General features: G+C 50.3%; 1 protein-coding gene across 1 annotated transcript; it reads right to left on the reverse strand.

Annotated features, from left to right (window-relative positions):
• Positions 1–10,857: 10,857 nt before the first annotated feature.
• GATA5 (GATA binding protein 5) lies at positions 10,858–22,931 on the reverse strand. The gene is made up of 6 exons (XM_075166674.1): positions 22,373–22,931; positions 20,087–20,253; positions 14,424–14,549; positions 13,478–13,565; positions 12,768–12,892; positions 10,858–11,776 (listed from the first exon to the last, which is right to left on the reverse strand). Exons 1-6 carry the CDS (start codon positions 22,890–22,892, stop codon positions 11,621–11,623), a joined length of 1,182 nt encoding a protein of 393 aa, XP_075022775.1. The 5' UTR covers positions 22,893–22,931; the 3' UTR covers positions 10,858–11,620.
• Positions 22,932–23,503: the final 572 nt, after the last annotated feature.

A 23,503-nucleotide genomic window follows, 5' to 3' on the forward strand; every position in this document is an offset into this window, starting at 1 on the left:
TGACCCTCTCCTCTACCCTGGAGGCCACAAGCTCGTTTGGGTTCCTGCTCTTTATCTTACACTTGCTCAATTACTCCAGTTTTCAAGGACCTCACCTTTTTAACGCAGTAATCACAGGAGGTGTGGGAGTGCTATTATCTGCACTTTATTCTCCTAATACCCACTTCCCCCCCCAGCACAAGGCAGTGGCTCTGGGGGGACAGGTCAGCCCCACTGCTCCCCTTTTTGGGTGCAGAAGGGGGTGTGGGGAGCCTGGCAACTTTGTCCCCAAGAAGCAGGTTCCTGAGCTCACCCTGCTCCAGGACAGCTGAGCCATAGCTGGATCCATCCCTCCAAACCTAACATCCTAAATCAGCGGTGCAGTCATCTGAGGCTCCATCTCGAGTCACTGGACACACGTGATCCAACTGCCCTCCTCACCCATGGAGATAACCGACTGCTTTTTGAAGCACAAGCTGAGATGTAATAGCATGAAACCAGAAGCTGAACCTTTAAGGGGAAAAAAAAATCAAATATTCCAAGGCTAATAAGAAATCATAAGAACCCACTGAACTGGAACAACCAGAATGGATTTGCACTGGCAGAAGCTTCCCTCCCACGCCCAGTTAATCCATTCAGGGGCAATACCTGCACCCCCTACCCACTACCAGGCTTCAGGGTGCAGGTGACAGCAGCCCTTGGCTCAAAGGTTATTGCATAAAGCAGAGTTTGGCCCAAGGCAGCTCTTCATGGTCACTCTCTCCTCTGAGCATGGCATGGCTTTGGTATCTGAGCTGAGGAGTATGGAGCTGAAGGCCAGCAAGCTTTCACATCCAACTGGGACCCATGAGAATAAACCTTGTTCCCTCATCCTGCGATCAAATCCCAGCCAACAGGACCCAAAGGGACTCTGAAACCTTTCCTCTTTTTGTAAATAAGGCAATATATGTCAAAGCATTTACTTGGATGTGAACCTGAGAAGTCCTCTGCCAAGTGACAAGCTTAGGAGCATTAAAGCCATATATATGCTCTGCGGGGAGGGCTACAGCCAAATTCTTCTGGCACCCTGGCACACACCGAGCCTCCTGCAAAGCCCTGCCCCTGGCTGGCAGAGCCAAACCAGCCACATGTGCTTTTTCATATTTATCATCCTATCATCTCTCTGGCTCAAGGAAGGACATTTAACACGTCAATCATATTCCCATTACTGTAGCGATTCATTAGTGCAGTGGAATGAGATCCTGGGAGAAACCCTCTTGAAGGAAAGGGGAGGAGAAACAGGCTGGGGAGTCTGCAAGGTTAATTCATTGGGGAATTGATTTATTTTTTAATTCAAGGCAAATTTAATCATGCTTGCCAACTGTTTTAAGGAAAAAACAATTATCTCGGGTGCTAACACACTGCAGAGACAAGCATAACTAGGGACCGACCTGAGTTACACCCCTAAACCCAAATCAGGGGCAGGAGAAGCAGGACACTGCTCACCCAGGCAGCCACGTACCACTTCCCCCGGTTGTGAGACCTAAACCTAATATTAAAGTTTAGCATGACAGTGGTTAGATGATGCTAGAAACCCTCCTTTTGCTTTATACCCGCTCGTACCTCTGCCTGTACTAGATAACTACATCAAAACCAGCAGCACAGGCAGCAGCCTGCCTATTTGCATCCCACACCAGATCGGTGGGATGCACAGGAGCTCCTGGAGGCACAACATTTGTCCCTGCCCTGCAAGCACCCCTGGCCTGGACTTCAGCAAGAGCCACACACCGCTGCTGAGAGCATCCATTTATAACCGAGATGGTGGAGTTCCTACTCAGCACTACGGAAAGGCTCTTTACGTCATAAATTGTATTTAAAGGCTCTTTCAAGAAGACAAGCAAATTTAAGAGGGCAGTTAGCTTCTGGCACTTAGATGCATAACTTTATTTGAGTATTCAATTTCCTCCTTCATTCATAAAGTAAACATCTGAGTTATCTGAAAGTGACTGTATACTTACGCAGTGTTTTCTTAAAAGAGTCAATAGGAGCAAGGCGACATAAAATGCCTCAGAGAGCATGACACAGGAAAACACAAGCCTTTAAATTATACACATTCAGGAAACGGTTGAATTCAGCATTTTAGATGGAAAGGTTAAAATGTTTGTGCTGAATTGTATTAAATCTTTCACCAGTAAATCCTGTAGGAAGCAGAACATTTGAAGGAGCCTACTTATTCCCAGTGTCTAGGAAAGACTCCCAGAGTTTCAAAGGAAAACATCCATTAATCTCATTGGACAAGTGCAATCTAATAAAAGCTGTTGTTAAATTAAGGCAACTTTGTTATTAAGTGTTTTCCAAATTTAGTCTATTTTTCCCCCCAAACAAAATCCCTTTTTGTTCTGAAATGGAGGACCTCTGCTGCCTTTAGCCTGAAATGATCTTTTTTAGGAAGACTACTGTACAGAGGGTTGGAGGTCCACCTACTAGAGAATAGTTTTATTTACCACACATCTGCCTCTACAGGATTTTTATACAGATAGGTGAGGTTTTGGTTTGGGCATCACCTTAGTGGTATAAATATCCTACTGACCTTCACACAGTGCACAAGGCCCCTGTTGCTTTGGGAGCGCAGAAGCCCAGCAGGAGCCACGCTCCAGCCCGGGGAGGACAGCATGGTGCTGGCAGGGGTGGCCAGGGCTGCTCAGCAGCAGCTCAGCTCCACTGCAGGATGGGTTTGCAGATTCAGGTCCATCAGCAGGACTATCCCATGCCCACTGGCTGACCCCAGCAGTGGTTGCATTTCTCAAACACAATCCAAACTTTACTATACAGATTGTTTTTACTCCAATTCCATGACAAAATCCAGAGTCAAGAAACCAGGGCCATTCCTGCCACTGACCTCCTGTTGGACCTTCGGCAAGTTGCTTTGCCTCATTGCATCTCAACTCCATCACTGACGAAGTGTGGATGTGACAGATGACCTCTTATATGAAGATGACACCAGAAAGTGCCCTCATCACCGCAGGGTTAAAGGTGGGGAACCAAGCTTGAAAGTCTGATAGAAATTAAACATTTTAGCAACGTTTTACCAAAAATCCTCTGGGGAAGGGAAGGAAATCAACTGACAACAGGACAGCATATTCACAGCCTCTTTCCAAATCAGAACTGAAGAAATACTCAATTTCAATGGAGGACTGAAAAGCTAGATTTTTTTTTTTTAAAGAGGAATTTAGCATTTCTGGAGTCTGGAGAGCCTGAGGATCTGAAGCATTAAAACTTGTGAGCTTCTCTGTGGTCAATTCAGACTTGGCTGGGAAGGGAAATTCTCAGCTTTCTTACAAAACAAACTAAAAGCAAAACAAACCACTTTTCCTGGTGAGACTTTCATTCAATTCTGCAGACTCAGGAAGCTCACGAGATAAGCCTCCACTCTGACGATACACTCTGAGCTGGCTGAAGCCGAGACCCAAGCTGGCAATTAGCAGGAACGCAGCACACTTAATGAATTAATGCATTTGGGCAGCCTGACTCAGTATGGAAAAATAACCTAAACATTTGTGGTATTTTCTGCAGCCCAATTATGCACCTCAAAAAAGGCATCAGTGATAACAAAAAGCATGTTGGTCTCCCAAGAAACCTCCCGAGGAAGTCCCCAAATTTCCTGGTTTTGAGTAGGACTGAGAAATCTCAGGGATTTCTCCCTGACTTTTTTTCACTCCTAGTTTTGGATCTCAGTGGGAAATTCAGAAGCACTCAAATGCCAAGTTAAAAAAAGCTTATAAACCTCAGATCAGATTCTGGTTTTGTTTAGATTTGGTTTCTGATGAAGAGATAAGTAGATTCCTATTCTATCCAAACCAATTTCCTACTAATTACGGACTGATTCCTAGCCTGTTTTTCTTTGAAAAATCAAAACTGAATTTAATTACAAGCATAGAAAACAGCTATTTTAACTGGAAAACATAGATGCTATTGTGGTTTTATTTCTGGCTTTTGCCTCCTGCAAATGCAAGAGGGCTTGGTTGCCATTTATTCAGGCTGCCTTTAAAAAACAGAAGAAACTCCATCCCTGGTGACCTCGCTCAGCACGCTCCAGATGTAACTGATTTTGTGGTTATGTTACAAGCCCCATTGACACCGCTGTAACTAAAATGATTGGTGATGCACAAACCAAGCCAGAAAGGAAAAGCAAGCCAGAAAAGGAAAAGTCAAGAGATATCTTCATTCCAGAGTAACCATAGGCTTCAAAAATTTTAAGAAAAACCACTCTGTGCAAGCACAGAGACCTTCTGAAACCTGGAGATCCTGAGGAGGAAAAGTGCCAACATCTCAAACCAGCTAGTGGTGTCTCCAATCTGCCCTGGCTGTCATCCCCCAAAATTGTACAAGGCAGTGCTCTTCCTGTCTGCAACTTTGTTTTAGACACAGGTACAAATTTCCACAGGTAGGAGACAAGGGCAGGCCAAGCACTCCCTCCCCATGAGCACCTCAGGGTGCTGCTTGTGCTCTCCCAACCACACAACTTCAAGGTGATGGGACAGATGTGGTTCTTCTCTCCCTCGGTTTATTGCCATTAACTCTGTAAAGGTAACACCGGCTCTGAAATGGGGGTGCCCAGGGCACCCCACACAGTAGGGGAAATGAACTTGAGGACCAATTCTACATCTTTGTCTGAAGATAAGGGGAAGCAGCAATGTCAAAGTCAATAACCTCAGAGCAGAGCCCGTCCGAGAAGGAGCACTGTTATTAAAACTTGCTGCTCAGAAATGAGTTATCCATTATTAATATTTTAAATTGCTAAATCCTTTCTAATCATGTTTTAATATGAGGCAAAGCTGCATGATTTAAAAGCAAAGCTCAAGCCACTGCCAATCACTCCTGGGCATGTAGCAAAGCCTGCTGCAAGAATACTGATAAGACCAACTTCCCTGCAGGGACAGATACCTCTGGAGCAGCTTTGCTGGGTCCTCAGCCTCCTCTAAGAGCCCTTCCATGCTTTGGGGCTTTCCTGGGAGCCACAGACACTGCAGGTACATTTACCCTGAATGCAGAGCCCGGGGCCAAGCTGGCACACAAGGCTCAAGCTCATAGACCCTCTTCTGTAGATGCAAGGCTGGATTTAGGAGCAAGTTCTGCAATGTACCAAGAGAGAAACACATCCAGGAACAACATCCCTTTACCCTTTGTTTTTATCATGGGCTTTCTACAGACTCTTGTGGAACTGCAAGATCCTTCTGGCACCTCAGCATGCAGGAAGGATTTGCTCCTGGGCAAAGCCTGTTTTGGGGCATGACGTACAGCACCGCTGCAACCAGCAACCCAAGCTAAAGACAGTAAGGTCTGGGTTGCTGTTGACTGGGATGAACTTGGTTATGGAGGAATTACAGTCTGTATTTATCACTTGCTCCTGCCGAATGAAGGTGATGGCAACATGTTCAGCTACATCTGAGTGCCAAGTCAATCCCAAATCTTGCTTTGTTATTGTATCTGTATTATTAAATATAGAAATAATATATACATATTATATCCATGATGACATAACAGGTTTTAAATGCTGTAGGACAGCGGAAAAGCAAGCTTACACCCTTCCAAAGGAATTCCCATGGAGTGAGGCTCAAACACCACCATTATTCCTACATGCTCATGGTTAGCCATCATCTTCTGTGGAAGTCCTCTGCTCCTGTTTGATGCCGAGGCATTATTAATCAGAGAGAAAAGACGTCAAGGTCAGGCTCAGGAGTGAAAATCACCCTGCAGTCCCCATCCGTGCTGTCTCGCGCTGATGGCCCTGCCAGTGACAGAGCACCACGGCACGGGAACATGCTCCCACAAAGCAAACAAAGGTGAATCTGAATAAACTGCCTCCCCACTTTATAGTGCCCTTTGAGCAGCGCCTTCCCCATTTATGCTTACAGATCCCTATACACACACAGCGTGTCTGTTATAGCCTCCATCGCACTCGGGGTAAATGATTAACACTGCCGATTCCAGCTTGCCGCTCACCTTAGTCCTCCTGCTCGCACACGGAGGGGTGGTGTCTCCAGCACTATTTTCCTACCCGTCTCGTTAAGGCCATATCACTAAAAGCAGCTTAAGCACCCCTCCAGTCGGATGTTATAGCGGGCTCCTGCAGCTAAATGCCCGTCATTTCCATTCATTTCACAAGCCAGAGCTATTCTTCTTTATTACAAGCAAAGAGTGAACAGATGGGAAGAATGATACCAACACCTGAAATAACAGCAACATTAGGGCCCCGCTCCGCATCCCGTCTGTGCCCACCTCTCCTTTCCTCCCATTCAATCTTTTGGGTGGTCCCACAGGAGGGTCAGACCCACCCCTTGCCCTAGAGCAGGGGAAATGTGAGCACAGGTGAGACTGGGACAAGGGCTGGAAGTTTCCACCAGTGTTTGCTTGAAACCATTTGCTTGGTTTGGAGGTAAAAAATAGTGAGAGGCACTCTTACTTTACTCTTTTCTATCCATCCTTTCCCCCATGCCTGCTCTTACTTGCACTCCTCCCTGAGATGAGGGCTCCCAAAGCTTTCACAGCCATGAAGCAGCTAGTTTTGCACCCAAGGCAAGACAGACTCTTCTACTTGAATGATAAAATTTTCCCACTTTCTCCTGTTTTCTTCTGGATCATCAGGAAATGTAAATAGCATCCTGTTAATGAGGTTAAATGTTTATATGGGAGACGGATTCAGCACTGTTACCTTGCACCAGATGAGGAATTGGCCCTGGAGGCAGCTCAGACTCCAACATTTTCAAATACCACAATAGTCAGGGTCTGCTCTTGGCTGTGTTTAACACTGCGGGGGAAATGCTTGTTATAAAATCTTTCTTTAAATTCCAATACTAATGCACTTCCTAACGACATTAAAGACGGCCTGCAAGAACAGGAAGAAGACTGGTAAATGCTGACAGTCCCAGTGGCATTAGAGCACTGTAAATAAAGCTGCTTTTTGCCAAGTTTGACCATAAAGACAGGCCAACACTGCTCCCCTTCTTCCCTCTCAACACCTACTGTATCCATGACACGTTACCTGTGGTGGTACTCTTGGGTAGAAATTTTACTGAAACATGGGATCTCGGGTTTTCAGGGAAGACAACAGGATGGGGATAAACTCCCTTTAACTAGAGCCTTTTTGGAATGTGCTGCTTTTCACCAAGCTTCCTCTTGAGGAGGAGCTTCTTTGAAATAAAAACACTTTGCAAAAGGTGTTATTGCTCCTCATTAAGTGTCTTTTGGGTTATTCAATGTAAATTTGATGCTGAACAGGAGAGGTTCCTTGGAGACACTACCTCCTACCAACCCCTGGCCACAAAGCTTTCTCCAAGAAGGACCACCTGATGTGATGAAAGGAGCAGCGCTGTTTGTTTTCTTCTTCTATGCATACAATGGTGAGATCAAATATTCAGCTCTGGTTTAGCTGCTGCACAAGTAAATAGCCTGGACATTTAACTACTGCAGCACATTGACCTGGAAAGCAACATGAGTTGTTTTCCTGGCTGGTACACAACCAACTTAGCAATAAAAAGCACTGGAGAGGAGCAGGGAAGCAGTGGACAAGGACTGGGAGGTAACAGTGAATTTGCCTTTCCGCACCACCAAGCACTTCCAGAATGATCAAAAACTGACCACAGAGCCCCTACACCCCCTTCAGCCCCTCGAGCCCTGCTGTACCTGCCTCACAGCCTTGCTTCCACCTTCTTTCCAGGAGAAGTCTCTGGGATCCACACAACGCTTCACAGGCTTGCCAGCCACCAGGACCAAGAAAGGGAAGCTTGATGCCCCCATCCTCTTATAACCACGATGAGCGTGTTCCTCAGCTGGCACAAATCAGCCTAACCAGTGACTCTGGTGCACAGCTTCACCTGGGGGGGGTGTACCCCCAAAGGAAGAGTCAAACCCATCTGCCAGCTGGGTGGTGTTTGCAGTTCAGGCAGAGCCCGGTCGGCAGCTGAGCTGCCACACAAGTTGTGCTGAAGACTTCTGTGCGCAAGGCAGAAAAAATGATGGCTCCCTGTGCTCCAACGTAAAAGTGACACCCCATTAGAGAGTCTGGGGCTTCAGGGCTCCCAGCAAAAATTAAACCACAATGTTCCATTTTCCATGCAGAAATCAAAAAGAAACAACCTTTTTGTTTTTTGAAAGCAATTGCTTGGGTAAGCAATGATTTTATTGTGCTATTAATATGACCATAAGCAAGAACAACATGTGTTTATAGGCTCAAGTGCTTCATTACTCACTCGCTGACTTGGTAAAAATCACCGTGGCACCAGTATAAAGTGCAAAATGGAACAGATCATGGTAGTCATGTTGTAAAATCATCTGGGCAAGTGACCTTTGAACAAAGCCAATTGATAGCTCTGAGGCAGCTGTACAACAACAGTAAAGATAATAGTTGTCCACAAGCCACCAGACCTGTAGGAGAGCAAATACACACCGTGCCTGGGAAGGGGAGAGAGCACCAAGGGGACTGAGAAAGGTTTGGGAAAGAGAAGTCAAAGTTGATCTCTCAAAGTGCGTCTGCGAATGCGCCTTGTTTGGGGATGGGGCGGGGGGCGTGAGCCTGGCCACAGAAAGCAGCTGTGATGCTGTTAGCAGAGCATGGGCAGGGTTCGACCAAAGGCAGCTCCTACCCACTGGTGCGTGGGAAGCCCATAACCTCCAGGTCAGCTGGGGAGTCTGGTTCTCCTGGACTTCAGTTTTGAGTCCAATCTTCTCCGTTGCTGCCACCCCAACCATTCAAACTCCTGCAAACATGCGGGCTGAGCTGGGCTGTGCAACCAGGCGCCCGGAGGCCGTAGGAGCAGGACTGGGGATGTAGCATGAGCTGGGAAGACCCAAATATTCCCATGGCTTTTGTTCACACTTATGGGGGCAAATGCTCCTCTTTGCCATGTAATGAGGGATACAAAGGGACGTGGACCCCCCTAGGGAAGTCTTCAAAATGGCAAGTTGGGAAGGTAATGGCTAGAAGGTGCATGGGTCCCCCTGAATGTGGCTGCTGCAAGGCTGGGACCTGCACAGGGTGAGCTTCCTGGGGTGCTGGCTCCTCTGGGGGTGCAAGGACCAGGAGGAAAGGAAGCCTCCCCTCTCCCGAGGGGCTGTGCAGATGGTGCTGCCTCTCCCGTTAGGGCTGACCAGGAGACAGAAGTCTGCAGGGATGGCTTCTGCCTTGGGGACGGGAGTGAAAGGTTGGAAGATACCCCCAAGAAGTGAAAAATCAGCTTTATGGATGATGCTGTCCAGTGAGTGCAGGGAGCGAGCAGGAAGGAAAAATTACACACGTCCTGGTTGTTTCACTTCTTGTCCCTCTGCCTCGTTTCATCAGCCACCAGCCCCCGGAGCATCCCGACGCCCGGTCGATGGTTACCAACAGGCAATAAATAAAACCGCTGGAGCCTCTGGTGTCAACATCTTGGCATTGTTTGGGTCTTCTTGTTTGCCTTTAAAATAACTCTCCCCCTCGGGGTCACGCAGACGAAAAAGCAAGGACCCCCTGCCATCATCCGTAGAAATCATCTTGCGACGACTTGTGTTGCGCTGCCTTTTTTTTTGCCTGCAAAGCTTGGGGTTTGGGGAGCTGCCCGGGAGCGTTACTCATGCTACGCCCAGGGCTCCTGCTCCCTCCTGCCTGCCCGTGTCCCGACATGTCACCCCAGGCGCCTGCAGGTCGCCTGAGCCTGGGCCACATTACCCCTTTTCCTGACTCCCAGAGGAACAGTTTGGGCTGGATTCGGTGTCACCCCGCCAGCCCTGTGCTGCTGGCTTATCTGCTGCACGGCCGTGCCTGGCTCTGCTGAGGATGTTGGCAGGCCAGAGAGTGGAAAAACAAATGGTGGAGACGCGGATCCGCGGTGAGAGCCCGGCCGCGCAAACACGCTGTGCCACTGCTGAGCCCAGCGCTGGAGGGATGCCCCTCCACGACAGCTCCTGCCCCGGCACTGGAGCTTGGCATGGTGCAAGCTGCTAATAAAGCTCTGGAGGCACAAGAAAAGCCCCTCCAAAGAGAGTTTTAATCCATGGGCTTTGATAAAAGGGTGGCTTAAAACACCCCATGCCCGCACAGGGGTTGTTGAGGGACCTGCTGCTGAGCTATGGCAGCACTGGAAGGCACTGATGCTCCCCGGTGCCTGGAGCATCTCCTTTCTTCCAGCAAGGGTTGCATGGTGGAAAGCACCATCCTCCACCTCAGCTGAGTCGCGACTTGATGTCATATTTCACTCTTCCTGATCATCTTTAGTCTGTTGTTTATAATAAAAATCAAGCGATCCATCTCTTCTGACAAGAGGAAGAGTTGCTCCAGGAAGCCCTGGACAGGTCAACTTCTATATTAAGGAACTATTACTTGACAGCTTCCTGGCCATAAATAGCTGTCCAGCCAGGCTGGGGATTTTATTTAGAAATAACAAATAAAGCAGGCCATAGACGAAACTTCATGACCTTGCTCCCCCTTCATTTCCCACCCGTCTTCCCTCCTCGGTACGGTCTTCTCCTCACCCCCAGGCTCCTCTGGAGCTTCAGGGCCCCCTTGCATGTCCCCAGCAGAGCGTATCTCCCCATCGCAGCTCCAAGAAGCTGTAGAAACGTGTTGTTGCCAGCTTTTGGAAGTGTGATGTGGGTTTTGCATCGCTGATGATCTTTTGCTACAGCTCAGCCCCAAGAATTTATTTCCTACTTGGCTTTCATTAAAATAATTAAAAAGGAATCTGCTCTTCATGGCTGAAAGCTGGAAATCCTCCATTCAAAATATCCCCAAAGCTGGATGCAAACAAATACACCTCCAACACATCCTTTATTTTTCAGTCCTTCAAAACTTTCTCTTAACTTTTGGAGGACTAACCTCTGCTTTTCTAATGCTCAGAGTTGGCAATATCAAAAACAATCAGGAAATACGAAAGAAAAACAGCATTTCAGTATTCTTTTATTATTGGGAGGTTTTGACCATTTTTGTCATGTGGTTTGCCTAAAATAATAATAAAAAAATCTTTCTTTGGAGCTGGAAAGGGAAGAGCAGCGTGTTTATTTCATGTATGACTCATCAGCTCAGTGTTGATACGCTAAACGCTTCAGAAGCTAACACTCTATAGAGATGATCGTTTTTAATATAAAACAGTAAATGTTTAAAACAACCGTTACCTTTTTTTTTCCTCTTTTCTTCCTGTTATGGCCAATAAAACATAAGGGAGGCCACACAGTTTACATTTTAATAAAATTAAGTTATTTGGTGCCATGTTATTACAGTCTTTATTGAAAAGTGGAATAAATTGCACACAGAGGAGTCATAGGAGGGAGAAATCACTGCGAATAAACATAGATTCTGGGATGCATTTATTTGCTGGTTTCATCTCAAAGGAGGAAGGCTTTCCTTGGGAAAACAGAGGTGGCCCCAGGGCTCCGGTCTCGGGGAGGCAACCCTGGGTCGCTCTGGCTGAAGATGAGCTTTTTGGGGAGCTGATGCCACAGAGGGGCCACCCTGGCCCCGTCCAGCCAGCGTTTTCCATGCGCATCCTCCAAGAGAAACCTGTCCTCTGGCCGCGGCTCGACATCCCGCAGTCCCGAAGCACCAGGGCAGTCCGTCCTCCTGCCCGTCGGCCGTTTGCAGGGCCAGCCGAAAATGTTGGTCCCGAGGCTTTTTGCTGGAGGTTGGGGGTTTCTAGGCGAGAGCCAGGGCACACCAGGAGTCCTGCCGGAGCGGCACGCTCAGCCCGGGCTGCGGGGCCATGGTGGTGGGGGAGAAGGTGTAGTCCTCGGGCTCGAATTTGAACTCGCCGTGACTGCTGGCCAGCGCCTCGTCCGACTGGCTCTGCGCCTGCCCCGGGGAATGAAGCAGAAATTCATTAGAAAGCCTGTTATTAGCCAACGGGTCACTCTCCCCCTTGTCGTAACGTGGTGGTAGGACTTGGATGGATTATGGACATGGTAGGTTATCCCTGATGCTACGGCTGCCCTTCGGAGCAGCCCGGAGCCGGGCAGGACGGGTGCTCCATCCCCAGCAAGCACAACGAACAAGCGGGGAGGAGGCATCTCCATTTATTTATTGACTAAACAGGTCCAGTTTAGAGATCTCTAGGTGCATGTATGTTTTTTAAGAGCACAGCAGAAATCAGATTTATCTGTTTCAGCCAAAAAAAACCCTGTCCCATACGGTGCAGCTGGTGCTGCACCAGGCACCCGGGCGCTGGAGCTGAGCCTCCCCTCCATGTATGCATATCCAGCTCGGGGAGGGCTTAGACCCAGCGTAAAGATAGTGCTGGATCTTTTCCTCTGCCAAGACAAAATAACCACCCGCCCCAAGGAAATCCTCAGGGCAGAAGCCTTGGAATCTGGGATCTCTGACAGCATTACAGCTCTGTGAGCACTGAGTACCTCAGGGCTATAAAGCACAGATAACGTATGCCCAGGGAGCCTGTTCTTGGGAGCTACAGAGGTTTCCACCCTGGGCTGATCCCCCCAACTCGACAGGGTTGTAACTCCCAGGATTTCATGGCAGGAGATGGGAGTTAAACCCAGCTCTGTGCCGAATCCTGTTCGCCACCACGGCAGCAGGGCTTGGACCTCCCAGTTTCCCACTGCAAGATGGAAGAGCTGATGGGGAGCCAACAGGCGGGAGCCCTTCCTGGTCCGCAACATCTTGGCTCAGGCTCCTTGCTTTCCTCAGTCTGAGGCAGTCCATCAGGCTGGTGGCCCCCAATGCAATGAACTAATTGCTCAGCCTCATCAAGGCCCCCCAGGTCAGCGACTACTGAGGCATGTGGAGCATCCACCCCAGCAGGCGATGGCTGCAGGCCCCTGTGCCTTACCTGGGACACCGACACGATGGTTTGTCCGGGATACTGCGAGGTCGTGCTGGGCTCTGTCTTTAAAGTGACCGTGCTGTCTGAGTTCGTAATGGAAGAAGGGGAGTTAGTGGCCGAAGTCGTAGACCCTGGAAGACAATCGGTACAGGATGGTGAAGCAATGTAGGTGCAAATCTGCTCTTAAGGAAATTTATATTTTAACGGCTACCCTCACATCTCATGGCACGACTCTACTGTTCTCTTTCTCCACTGCATCTCTGTCAGAGTAAGGCTTTGTATTTGCTGCCAAGATGCTGATGGAGGAGGAGGAGCACCCTTTCACAGCCTGGCAGTGATGGTCCTGGTACAGGCTGGATGGGCTAACGTTGAATGCGTCATGATACCTTCCGCTCAACTCTTCAACGCACCATTCCCAGCCCTGTTTTTTCCCATTACTCAATTTAGCCCAGATCTGCTTGAACACGAGTGCTGCCGGGCTGGAGCCGGGTGCCCACAGCGCAGAGGAACCTCACGGGAATATGACAGCAGTGAGATTTCCCACCCAGCATCCTCCTTCCACGTGAGGGCTAAGCATAAATACAGGCCCTACTTCTAAAGCAATCATTGGGAAAAAAGTCACAATATTATTTTCTAATTATCATAATTTCTTGCAGAAGACATGTTGAGGTGAATTGTGCTCCAAGCCCCCCCGATGGATCGTAGCAGCACTGTACCTGTCGAGGTTTTGCCTTTGGTAATGTTTTTAGGCTTCCTTTTCCTCGTCTGGATGCTTTCCTTTTTCATGGCCAGAGGTCGTGGTACCTTGACATTCGTAAAGTTTGGAATCATTAATATTGTATTTTACTTAGCTCCATCCCACACACGTGTTGCTCTCCTATTTACGTGCTATAGCTCATGCAAAGCACCTAAAGTCCTTGTCCTTCACTAAGTGCTATTTTTCTCTGCAACAGGCCTTGGCTGGAAGATGTATAAGGCTAACAGCTAAGGCTTTCCCACAAATTTTGTTTTTTCCTTTATTTCCTATTTTCCTTTTCCTGATTTATTAGTGACCTTTATGACAGGGCCCTATTAAATTACACTGACAGATTGAGAGCCTACATGGCTCAGAGGGAATGGTCATGGGATAAAGAGACTTTAACCTTTATGGCAGAAGTTTGAAGAGGCCTGCATGGAGGGATGAAGTCTCCTTTTTGGCTGATGGACACGTTACCAACAGTTCCCATCCTCTGTGGATAAATGTTATCAGCCAGCCTCCATGTGGACTCCTTAGCATCCTTCACACATTCTTAATTACCACATCTAGAAGAAATATGCTCCTTATCTCCAGTCTGGGTTTGGGAAGCTTCAGTCTCCAGCTACTGCAGCCTGGTAAGCTTTCTTTTTGGGGAGTAACCTGGCAAACAACCTAATTAAGAGCCATCCAGTGCTAGAAATCTCTCCTCTATGCAGGTATCTCCTGAAAGTGTTCCAGTACCCCCTTAGCCTTATTCTGGAGAATCTCAGTAGACTGAGCTTTTAACTGTTCAAGGAGACAGGACTGGGTTACGGCTCTTCTGGGTCCAGCCTAGGGGCTGGTCCCTCCAGACTTGATATCCTGGACCTGCCGGGCTGTGATCCCAGCGCCCAAAGGGTCCCTCCCGGTGCAGACGCGCTCCTCACCCCATGGAGCTTCATGTACAACCCGCAGGCGTTGCAGACGGGCTCCCCTTCGGCGTTCCTTCTCCAGAGGGTGGTATTGGTTGTGTGGCAGTTAGTGCAACATAGGCCAGCACGTCTAGATGAAGACTTAAAAACAAGCAAACACACACATGAATGCACACATGGGAATGATTAATTGGGAAATTTCCTCTCATATAAAAATAAAATCTCCAATTACACTTATTTCCTGGAAAATGTGAAACACACACGATAGCCAAATTCAGATCAAAGAAATTACATTCAAATGAGATCACTCTAATTTGCAAGTGCTTTTTTTTATTGAGCTTGATAAACCTGGCAAATAACCTTGCAACTCATTTCACAAAGTTCCAACATATCTGCTGGAAGTGATCAGGACTCAGAGCATAGAGAACTTTCCTCCAGGAGATCCACTCAGATGGAGAAAGAGATGGAAAATGCCAGCCAGGCTTTAAGCGCACGAAGAAAACTCCTCATGCTTTAAGTGAACTCTCTTCTGTTTTTCTGGACTCAGAACTACCACTAAAGATAGCAACATCCCAATTAATCTCTGGTTTAAGACAACTGGAATCAATTGGCTGAACTGAGCAGAACCACACTGAACTGGCCCGTGATGGGACCAGGGAAGTTATTCTTTGCACGTCTCGCAGATAATCTGTTCTCTTACAGGCTGCTGAAACACCGTGCAAACATTAATTAATGACATATTTTGTGAGTGCAGTGATTGCTGGCTCTGAAATGCTAATACTTCCAAATGGAGAAGGAAAATATTCTGGCAGAAGCAGCAAACTCATTTCTGACAATGGTACTTCAAGCCACTGGAAAATTCACAAGTCTCTATATACAGACTTGTCAGCTCAATTGGCATTTCATTTGAAAGTCTCTTAACACTAGCTATTGAAACTATTTTAATAAAAGACTTCACTAAGTATAAGATACCAGTGACATAAGTAATATCATAGGCTCTCCACATTCAGGTGTTTGAATATGTTCTTCAGCCTTGAGAAAAATCACTCTGATTCCTCTCAAAGGCAGACGATAGGTGATGCAGGCAATAAAGAACTCCCTGTTTGTTTATTCTTCCATTATTGCTTGATATCATGACTGAGCAATACGATGAATGAGGTGGGAAGACTAGGAATAAAAATGAAATGTTTTTACAAGGTTAGCAGTCAAATAAAGATCAGCTTTGAGTTTCAAGAGACGCAAGTGACATGCCCAAGCTTTGATTCACTCGTTGCTCAGCAAAGAGGTCTCAGCAACTATGTGCAAATAACAGTATTGCTTTGGAAATTATTTAGCTTTCAAGAAATAACCAGGCAAAAATAATAATAATACACCGAGGTGTGAGCTGACAAGCCTGGCACAGAGGAGGGGACAGCAATCCTTGTCCCTAATATGGGACATGGTGTCAGAGCAAGATCCTGGAGCAGCTACAGCTTCCTTAAAGCCTTTCAGCTGCCGGGGCTGTGCCGTTCATCCCTGCAACCGGGAGGGACCTCAGCCCCGATGGGAGCAGAGGGAGGTGCTGAGCACACAACGGGTGCAAGGGGCTCTGAGGTCCAGCTCCTGCCACGGGTGTGGAGGGGAATTTGGAGACACTCAGCCCTGGGGTAACTGTGCCCGGCGTGGGCTGGTGAGATCTGTCATCACCTGCGGATGGAGGAAGGCCAACGCAGAGCCCTTTGGAAAGCCCCAAGATTTCTGGGCCACCGCAGGCCCCTGGGAGGGAGGGACACGCTGTCCCTATTTCGTACAACGCTTTGTCCGCGGCCTGCAGACGAGGTGGCAATGAGACCCGTGGCTCCGGTGGCCCAAGGGCAATGCCAGCCCTGCCAGAGCTCTGCCCACCTGCCAGCGCTGCATCACGACCTTCTCGCGGGCTTTCTGCTGGGGCAGCAGCATGTGCCTTCCGCATCTCCTGCACATCACTCCGTGTGCTGCCTCCTCCTCACACAGCAGGGAGAGCAGAAACCATCCTCCACAGCCAAATATTACAATTTAAATCCCAGAAACCCCACGAGGACCTGGCCCTGCACCACAACCTGCCAGCTTAGCAAGAAAGAGACAGTCAAGGCTACTGTTGCTCACTGAAGGACAAGGGTACAATACATTATTGCTGGTTTCCCAGCAGTTCCCTTAAAAGAAAATGCATTTCTGCTTGCCTCCACCCGGCTGCCTTTGTACCATTCTGACCTTGTCTAGGAAGTTGTTGACTTCAACATTGTGCTCCAGTGTTTATTTATACAAATGCAGCATACACTCAAACAAAAACTCCTCACGGACCAGGCTTGACAGCCAAGTGTTGCTGATAAGCTCAAGGAATGGTGAGTTGGTGCTTATCGAATCAACCGTGTGCCAGTGCTGCTTGGGGAGCCCAAAAAATTCAGAGCGAGCAGGGCAGGTCCCTCCGAGGGAGCCCAAAGCCATCAGAGACTTTGCTTCACCTCCTTTTCAAAGGTAGAAATGAAACCACAGGGTTTCACAGGAAAAAAAAGAAGCCTCTGAATCCCCAGATTTAATCAGCACTTCTCTGTTCCCCTTGCCAGCAGAACAGAGGGGACCTGGTGTCAATAGGAAAGAGGTTGCAGGAAAATGTGCTGAGATACCTGAGCTCAGCTCCTGAAAGCGGGCAGATCCGAGGCTCAGAGCCAAAGGCAGCAGCATCATCTGAGATTTGCCTTTGCTCTTGTGGCTCTGGGCAAATCCACACCTCGGAGGACAAAGGAGGCACAGGAACTGACGGGCAGGAGAAAGCCAAGGCACATACTGTGAGCGCTGCATGGCTCTAGGGTCCTATCAGGTTGTCCCAGGGCTGTGATCGGTCCCATTCCCACCTTCCTCAAAAGTGTCACCAAACTGTGGCATTGCAAACTGTAAAAAAACGGACAGGCTGAAAAAATACCCCCTGAGCCAAGCCAGCAAGACTCAACTCCAGGTTAGTCCTTCAACTCAGGACAGTGTGGGAGTTGCTGAGCACAGGACGGCTGCTGCATCTGCCCCCGTTGCTGCACCGTGTGGTGCAGCTCTGCTCCTACCACGGGGAAACTGCATGCGCAAGGATGCTCCAGCAGCTGCTCCTGGATGGTAAAAGTGATTTGGCTTTTAGGACCGGGTCTGAGGTATCATCTTGTGAAATGCACCAAGAAACTTTGGCTAGAAAAGATACTGCCTAAAATAAAGCGCTGCTTCCACCCTCCTCTAGATAAATCCTTTCTGCCAAAAGCCACAGGGCTTTGAATCGAGACACAGCTGTAGCAAAACAGCTGCCCCTGCTGCATAGAGGATGTTGCCCTTATCTCAAAAAAAGAAACAAAAAATTAACTGGAAACTACACTACTATTGCTCACCCTCTCCCACACACAAGCAGGCTGAGCGCTGCCGAGCTGCAGGACGTCATTCCCGCAGTGTTATCTGGGCCACGTTGCGTTCTGCAGGGCTTTCAGCAGGACTTTGCTTTGTGAAAACAGGAGTCAGAATAACTCCCAGCGCGGCGTCTACTTACAGAACAAAGGTCGTAACGTAAAGGACAAAAGCAACCATTTTTCCTTCCCGTGTCTGTATTTCACTGTGAAACAGCCGATTGCATCGTTCCTAGAGCAACGGTGTGTCACCGCGTTCACTGCTCCGCTCCCACCCAGCCTGTCTGGGTGAGGTTTTGAGCAGGGAAGACATCCCCTGCCATGGAAATCGTTCAGGGGAAGAAACATCCCAAGCTACAGGGGTGGTGGATTTGCAGAGTACGCCTGGCACCCTCTTGTCCATCATCAGTGGATCCCCCTTCCTCTGACGGGGCAGAACTCGTTGCAACATGAGATTTCAAACCCTTGGGAAAATCCAAGATTTTGAAATATTTCATTCCAAAGTCAGGATAGAAAGTCAAAATTGCAGCCTCTTTTCTAATCCATAAAACAAAATCGCCTCAAGTATTTCAACCTTACTGAAACGTTTCCCCTGGATAAGAATCAGCTCTTTCACTTGGGCTTTATCATTGTTGTATTGATTGCCAAAATAATAATAAAAAAGGTTGGAAGTGCTTTGATAATTGCCAGCAAGATTTGCTCATCCCTGGGAAACGGTCTTAATTCTGCGAACCAGCGCTCTCCACCAGAAAACTTTGTTGAAATGTTTGCCGAAAAATGCCTCATGCGTGCTGCGTATGGACTCTGCCAGCCAGGACAGGGGAGCAGGCAGGGAGCTGGGGGTTCCCGAGCGCTGCCTGCACCACGCGGGTAGGGTGCAGGCAACGCAAGGCTGGCTCCCTTCCCATGCGCCGAAATAAAATACTGAAGAGCAGCGAGATCTCTCCAATTCCTTTGGGGAAAAACTGTTCAAAAAAACCCTGGAAATTCATCCAACGCCTCATTTTGATGCCAGTCCAAAATGCAGAGTTGGATTTAAACTGGTTTGCACCTATCTCTCTACGCACGGATCGTATTGCTCTGAAGAAATCAGCAGCGTAACTCTGAGATTTGCAGCACAGCAGCGACCAGAGCCCGCTGCCGGGGTGCGGATTTAATGTCATTACATTAAAGGAGACCAGGAGGGTTTTGGTGAGACAGGCAAATCCTGTTGGATAATGCTGAATGTTTCACAGAAATGCCTCGAGTTTGATGTGATGAACCAAACAGGGTGATTTTCCATGGAGCCGCTGCTCATTTAATTTTGCAAATCCAGAACCACCTTTCTGGGATCGGAATCTTGCTCAATCCCAACTTTTTTTTTTTTTTATGGTTTTCTTACACAGAAACTTGTCACTGTTGGGTTATTGCTAATAATTTGTTTTGCAATGCAAAAAAATAACTGCGGGAATACACCCCGAGCGAAAGCAAAAGGAGCTCCCAGCTGTTCCCCAGCACGGCTCCGACAAACATCCTGTTTGTAATGATGGCTTCTGATGACAGGCTCTGAAACCAAAACTGTTACCACCAAATTTAAACATCCCAAAGCGACTCTAAAAAAAAAAAAGGAGGCGCCTTTCCTCTCTCACGATGGGATTCCAATTGGGTGAAGCCCAATATCACGTTGTGGGGAGGAATTAGTGCTTTAGCCTGCAGAGAAACTGGGAACTACCAAACCCCAAATCTCCCCTTAGGCAGCGGGGGAAGTGGGCCTCATCCTGCTCCCATTGCGAGTGGCCGCGAACCTCCCTGGGCCAGCTCAGAATCAGCCCTGTCTCCTGTTCATCTACCCTGCCTAGACCGTGTGTGTCTGCATGAAGAACTAGGAAATAATAATTGTTATTGTAGAATAAAAAGCAACGCGCCCACTGTGGGAACGGAGCCGGAGGAAGCCCACAGAGCCCTGGACTGCAGGCAGGGCTGATCGGCCCCTGCTCGGCTGTGGCACAGCCCCTCCGTGCAGCCGCGGGACCCCTCCGGTCCCTGCTGCCCACCAGCCGTGCCAGGGCAGCAATCCCCCCCCAGCTTCACTCTGCTCCTCCTGACCCAAACTGGCTCTGCATCGCAACAAGGGGCTCCCGCCAGTGCTGAGGGCATTTTATTCGTGGGAGAACCAAAGGTCAAACAGGCCTTAACACAAGTAGAGACCCCGACAGTACAGACACCGCAACAGCCCCCCGGCTCCTGCCCTCCAGCCACCCCCTGGGTGGAGCAGGGGATCCCCGCGGGGTTTCCCCCTCTTACCAGCCTCTTCTGCGGCTTGAGCGGCCGGTTGATGCCGTTCATTTTGTGGTAGAGCCCGCAGGCGTTGCACAGGTAGTGCCCGGTGCCATCCTTCCTCCAGAGCGGCGTGGACATGGCCCCGCAGTTCACGCACTCCCGGCCGTCCCCGGGGAACTCCTCCAGGTACTCTGGAAGAGACACCCAAGGCATACGGGTCAGGAGCTGTCCCCACCTCACAGGGCCACCCTGGGCCGGGCTGCCCACAGGGACCCTGCGGGAGAGGGTCCCTAATCCTCTGTGCCCCGCTACTCCTCTGCGAGGGACAATCCCTGCCCGGTGGGAGTTTATCTCCACCCTACAAAGTGTGGACCAAAACCCCTTTATTCCCTCCACACCTTAATCTTTTAATATTTTGCTCAAAGACAGCATATTCCCCCATCCCTTCCCCAAAAGACCCCAAAGTGCTGAGCGCGGCTGGGGTCTCCCTGGGATGGGAACAGGCAGGGAGCCCATCAGCGGGAGAGCACGGTGTTATCCCCGCACCGGGCGCAGCCCGGGCTGCAAAAATAAATTGGGGGGGGGGGAGAGGGCAAAATGGGGCGATTTTCCTGATTTCTAGCAAGGCGCCTTGGTCGCTGGCCGATGGGGACGGCGCGGCTGGGGAAGGGCTCAGGGCTGCCCGTGGAGCAACACCGGGCTGCGGCTCCGCTCGCCCCGCGGGGCTCCCCGGGAGAGCATCACCGGCCGCCCGCTGCCCCGAACTCCTGCTAGCGGGGCTTTTCCTCACTTTTCTCCTCCCCCGCCCCGAAAGCCCCGGGAAGAAGCCGCGGAGCCGCCCGCTCCGAGCACCATGCCCGGTCCGTCTCTGCCCCGAGCGCGGCTCCGCGGCAAACGGGCAGCCCGGAGCAGAAACCGAGGGACCCCTAGATTGAGAGTCGGTCTTTCTCCTCCTGCCGCCTTTCTCTCTCGTTTTGAAATAAATTCCTTCGCCTGGAATCTTATTTTCTTTCGAAGAAAAATACGCTCTTTTTTTTTTTTTTTTCATCTTCGATCGTATTAATAATGATCCAACGGAAAGAAAAAGGAAAAAGAACAAAAATTAAAAAGGGGAAAATGGAAAACAAAAATAAAATGTAAAAAGTAAAAAAAAGAAAAAAGTTTCAATAATTCATTAAATGAAAAAAGAATAGTTTACGCTACTTAAGAGCGGTTTACACTATTCAAGAGCAAAAATAAACGGCAGAGAGGACGGCGGCCACTGTTCCGGATCCCAAACCACCCAACTGAAAACGCAGAAGAGATTTCTGCGCTACCACCTCCCCCGGCAGGACCGGGGCGATCCCTTCCCGCACAACGCAACGGATTTTCCCAGACAAAGAGAAAATCCTGGAAAGAAACCGCTGCCGAGCACCTCCGGCGTGGGAGGAAAAGCCGAGCCGGGGAGGCAGCTCGGTGGGGAGGGGGGCTGTTTCCCTGGTTTAACTTTGTTCTTGGGGTAAAGATAAGATAATTCGGTTCACCGCAGTAAAGATGATAACGCGGCTGAGATCTTGAAGTGGCTTTTAAAGGACTTTGCAAACCACCGCCGGAGGAGGACGGTGAAATACCCCCGGGGTTATAAACCCTGCGCACGGAGAGTCCTTTTAAATCAAGCCCAAAACTTTATTTGCTCGGGAGTTGGTTTAAAAGGGCTCTCCGGTGTGGATGCAAACGAATTGAAGTGGGGTTTATTGTTCAACGCCTGAGTGCGTTTCAGTGTCTCTCCAAAGGCCGCAGAGCGATGCAGCTGAGGACCTGTTTGGGCGAAGGCGAATTAGGAGACCGAGAGTCTGTTCAAATATAAACTAATTTACCACAATAAATTACTTAAAAGGGAGGGAGCTATAAATCTGCCCCGCTAATTTAAACACAAGGGTAAGTATTGAAGCACAGGCACAAAGTCGATATTGTGGGAAGGAGATATCGTGGGGGGGTGGTGGTGGAGGGGGAAGGGGTTGAACGGCCTCTGCTCCTCTGTCCCGCGGGGGAATTGCTCTCCTTTGAAACCCGGTCTTTGCCCCTCGTGTCACACCCCCACACCCCCCACCTCTGTCCAGGGTCAGCCACACACCCCCCGTGCCCGGACCATCTCTCCATCCCTGGATAAAATCATCCCCTCCCCTCCCGTCGGGGATGGCAGCGGGGCAGCTCACCCCGGGGCCGGCCCACCAACACGCGGGGGGGATGGGGATGGCTCCGACCCGGCGGCCGAGAGCCGGGAAACGACTCGGCGCCCCGAGGCGACGGTGAGGGGTGACGGCAACCTACCGAAGGTGGACCTGCGGCCGGGTAAAGCCGCCTGCCTCGTCTGCAGGCTGTGCAGCACGCTGCTCTCAAAGTGTCCGGCCGTCCAGGAAGGCGGTATCTCGGGGGTCACGTAGGCGGGGTAGGGGCTGGAGTAGGACCCGTTAACGGAGCGCACCAAGGCGTTGCCGTACTGCTCCCGGCCCCCGCCGCCCAGCAGCAGGGGCCCCTGGTAGGCGCCGTCGCGGCCCGGGGGGCTGCTGCCCGGCGGGCTGTGGGAGTAGGAGAAGCCCGACGGCGGGTGGGGGCTGCCGGCGTTGAAAGCGGCGGCCTCGCCGCTGCTCTGCCCCCAGCCCGGGGGGTTGGCGAGGTGGCTCTGGTGCGGCTCGCAGCCTTGCAGGTAGGGCAGCGTCTGGAGGACGGAGGGTACCCGGGTGGTGGGCACGTAGACGGGCGAGCCGGCCGACGAGTGGAGGAAGTTGCTGGAGTCGTGGGAATAAGCCGACTGGCCATGGTTGGGGGCGAGGGCCAGACCCTGATACATGTTCCGTCCTCGGCGGCGGCGGCGGCTGCTCAGGGCCCGGCCGGCTGAGCCCCGACGTTGCCGAGGGGCTCACTCAGAGGAACCTGGGGAGGAGAGCCGAGAGCCGCGGGCTTAGACCTCGGCAGACCCCGGGAGACCCCAGTCCGGGGCCCTTCGCACCCGCCGGCGTTTCCCCCCTGCCTCAAGCAGGGCTGTAATTTGTAATTATTATTTATTTTCCTTTAAACTTTCCTCTGGTCAGCTCGTCCCGCGGGGGAAACCCGCGGCGCCGGGCCGAGAGCAGCGGCCGAGTCACGGCGAGAAATAACCTCCGCGCCTCGGGCAGCGGCACCGCCGGCACCTTCCCACCGCCCCGCCGCCCGCCCGGGCACTGCCGAGGGGCCAACAATGTTTTTTTCTCTTTTTTTTTTCCCAAAAATATTTCCCTTCCCGTCTGTTTTTCGAGCCCCGGGCCTGGAGCGCGCCTCGGGGCCTTGCTGGCGGGGAGGCGGCCGGCCGCGGCGCGGCCCCTCGGGCGCCCGGGCCGGGCGGGAGCGGGGTCCCGGCGGCCCTGGGCAGCGGCTCCGGATCGGGATCATCCCCGGCGTCCCCATCCACCAGCGCTGCCGCTT

The sequence above is a fragment of the Calonectris borealis genome, chromosome 17 (assembly GCF_964195595.1).
Source record: "Calonectris borealis chromosome 17, bCalBor7.hap1.2, whole genome shotgun sequence".
NCBI lineage: Eukaryota > Metazoa > Chordata > Aves > Procellariiformes > Procellariidae > Calonectris > Calonectris borealis.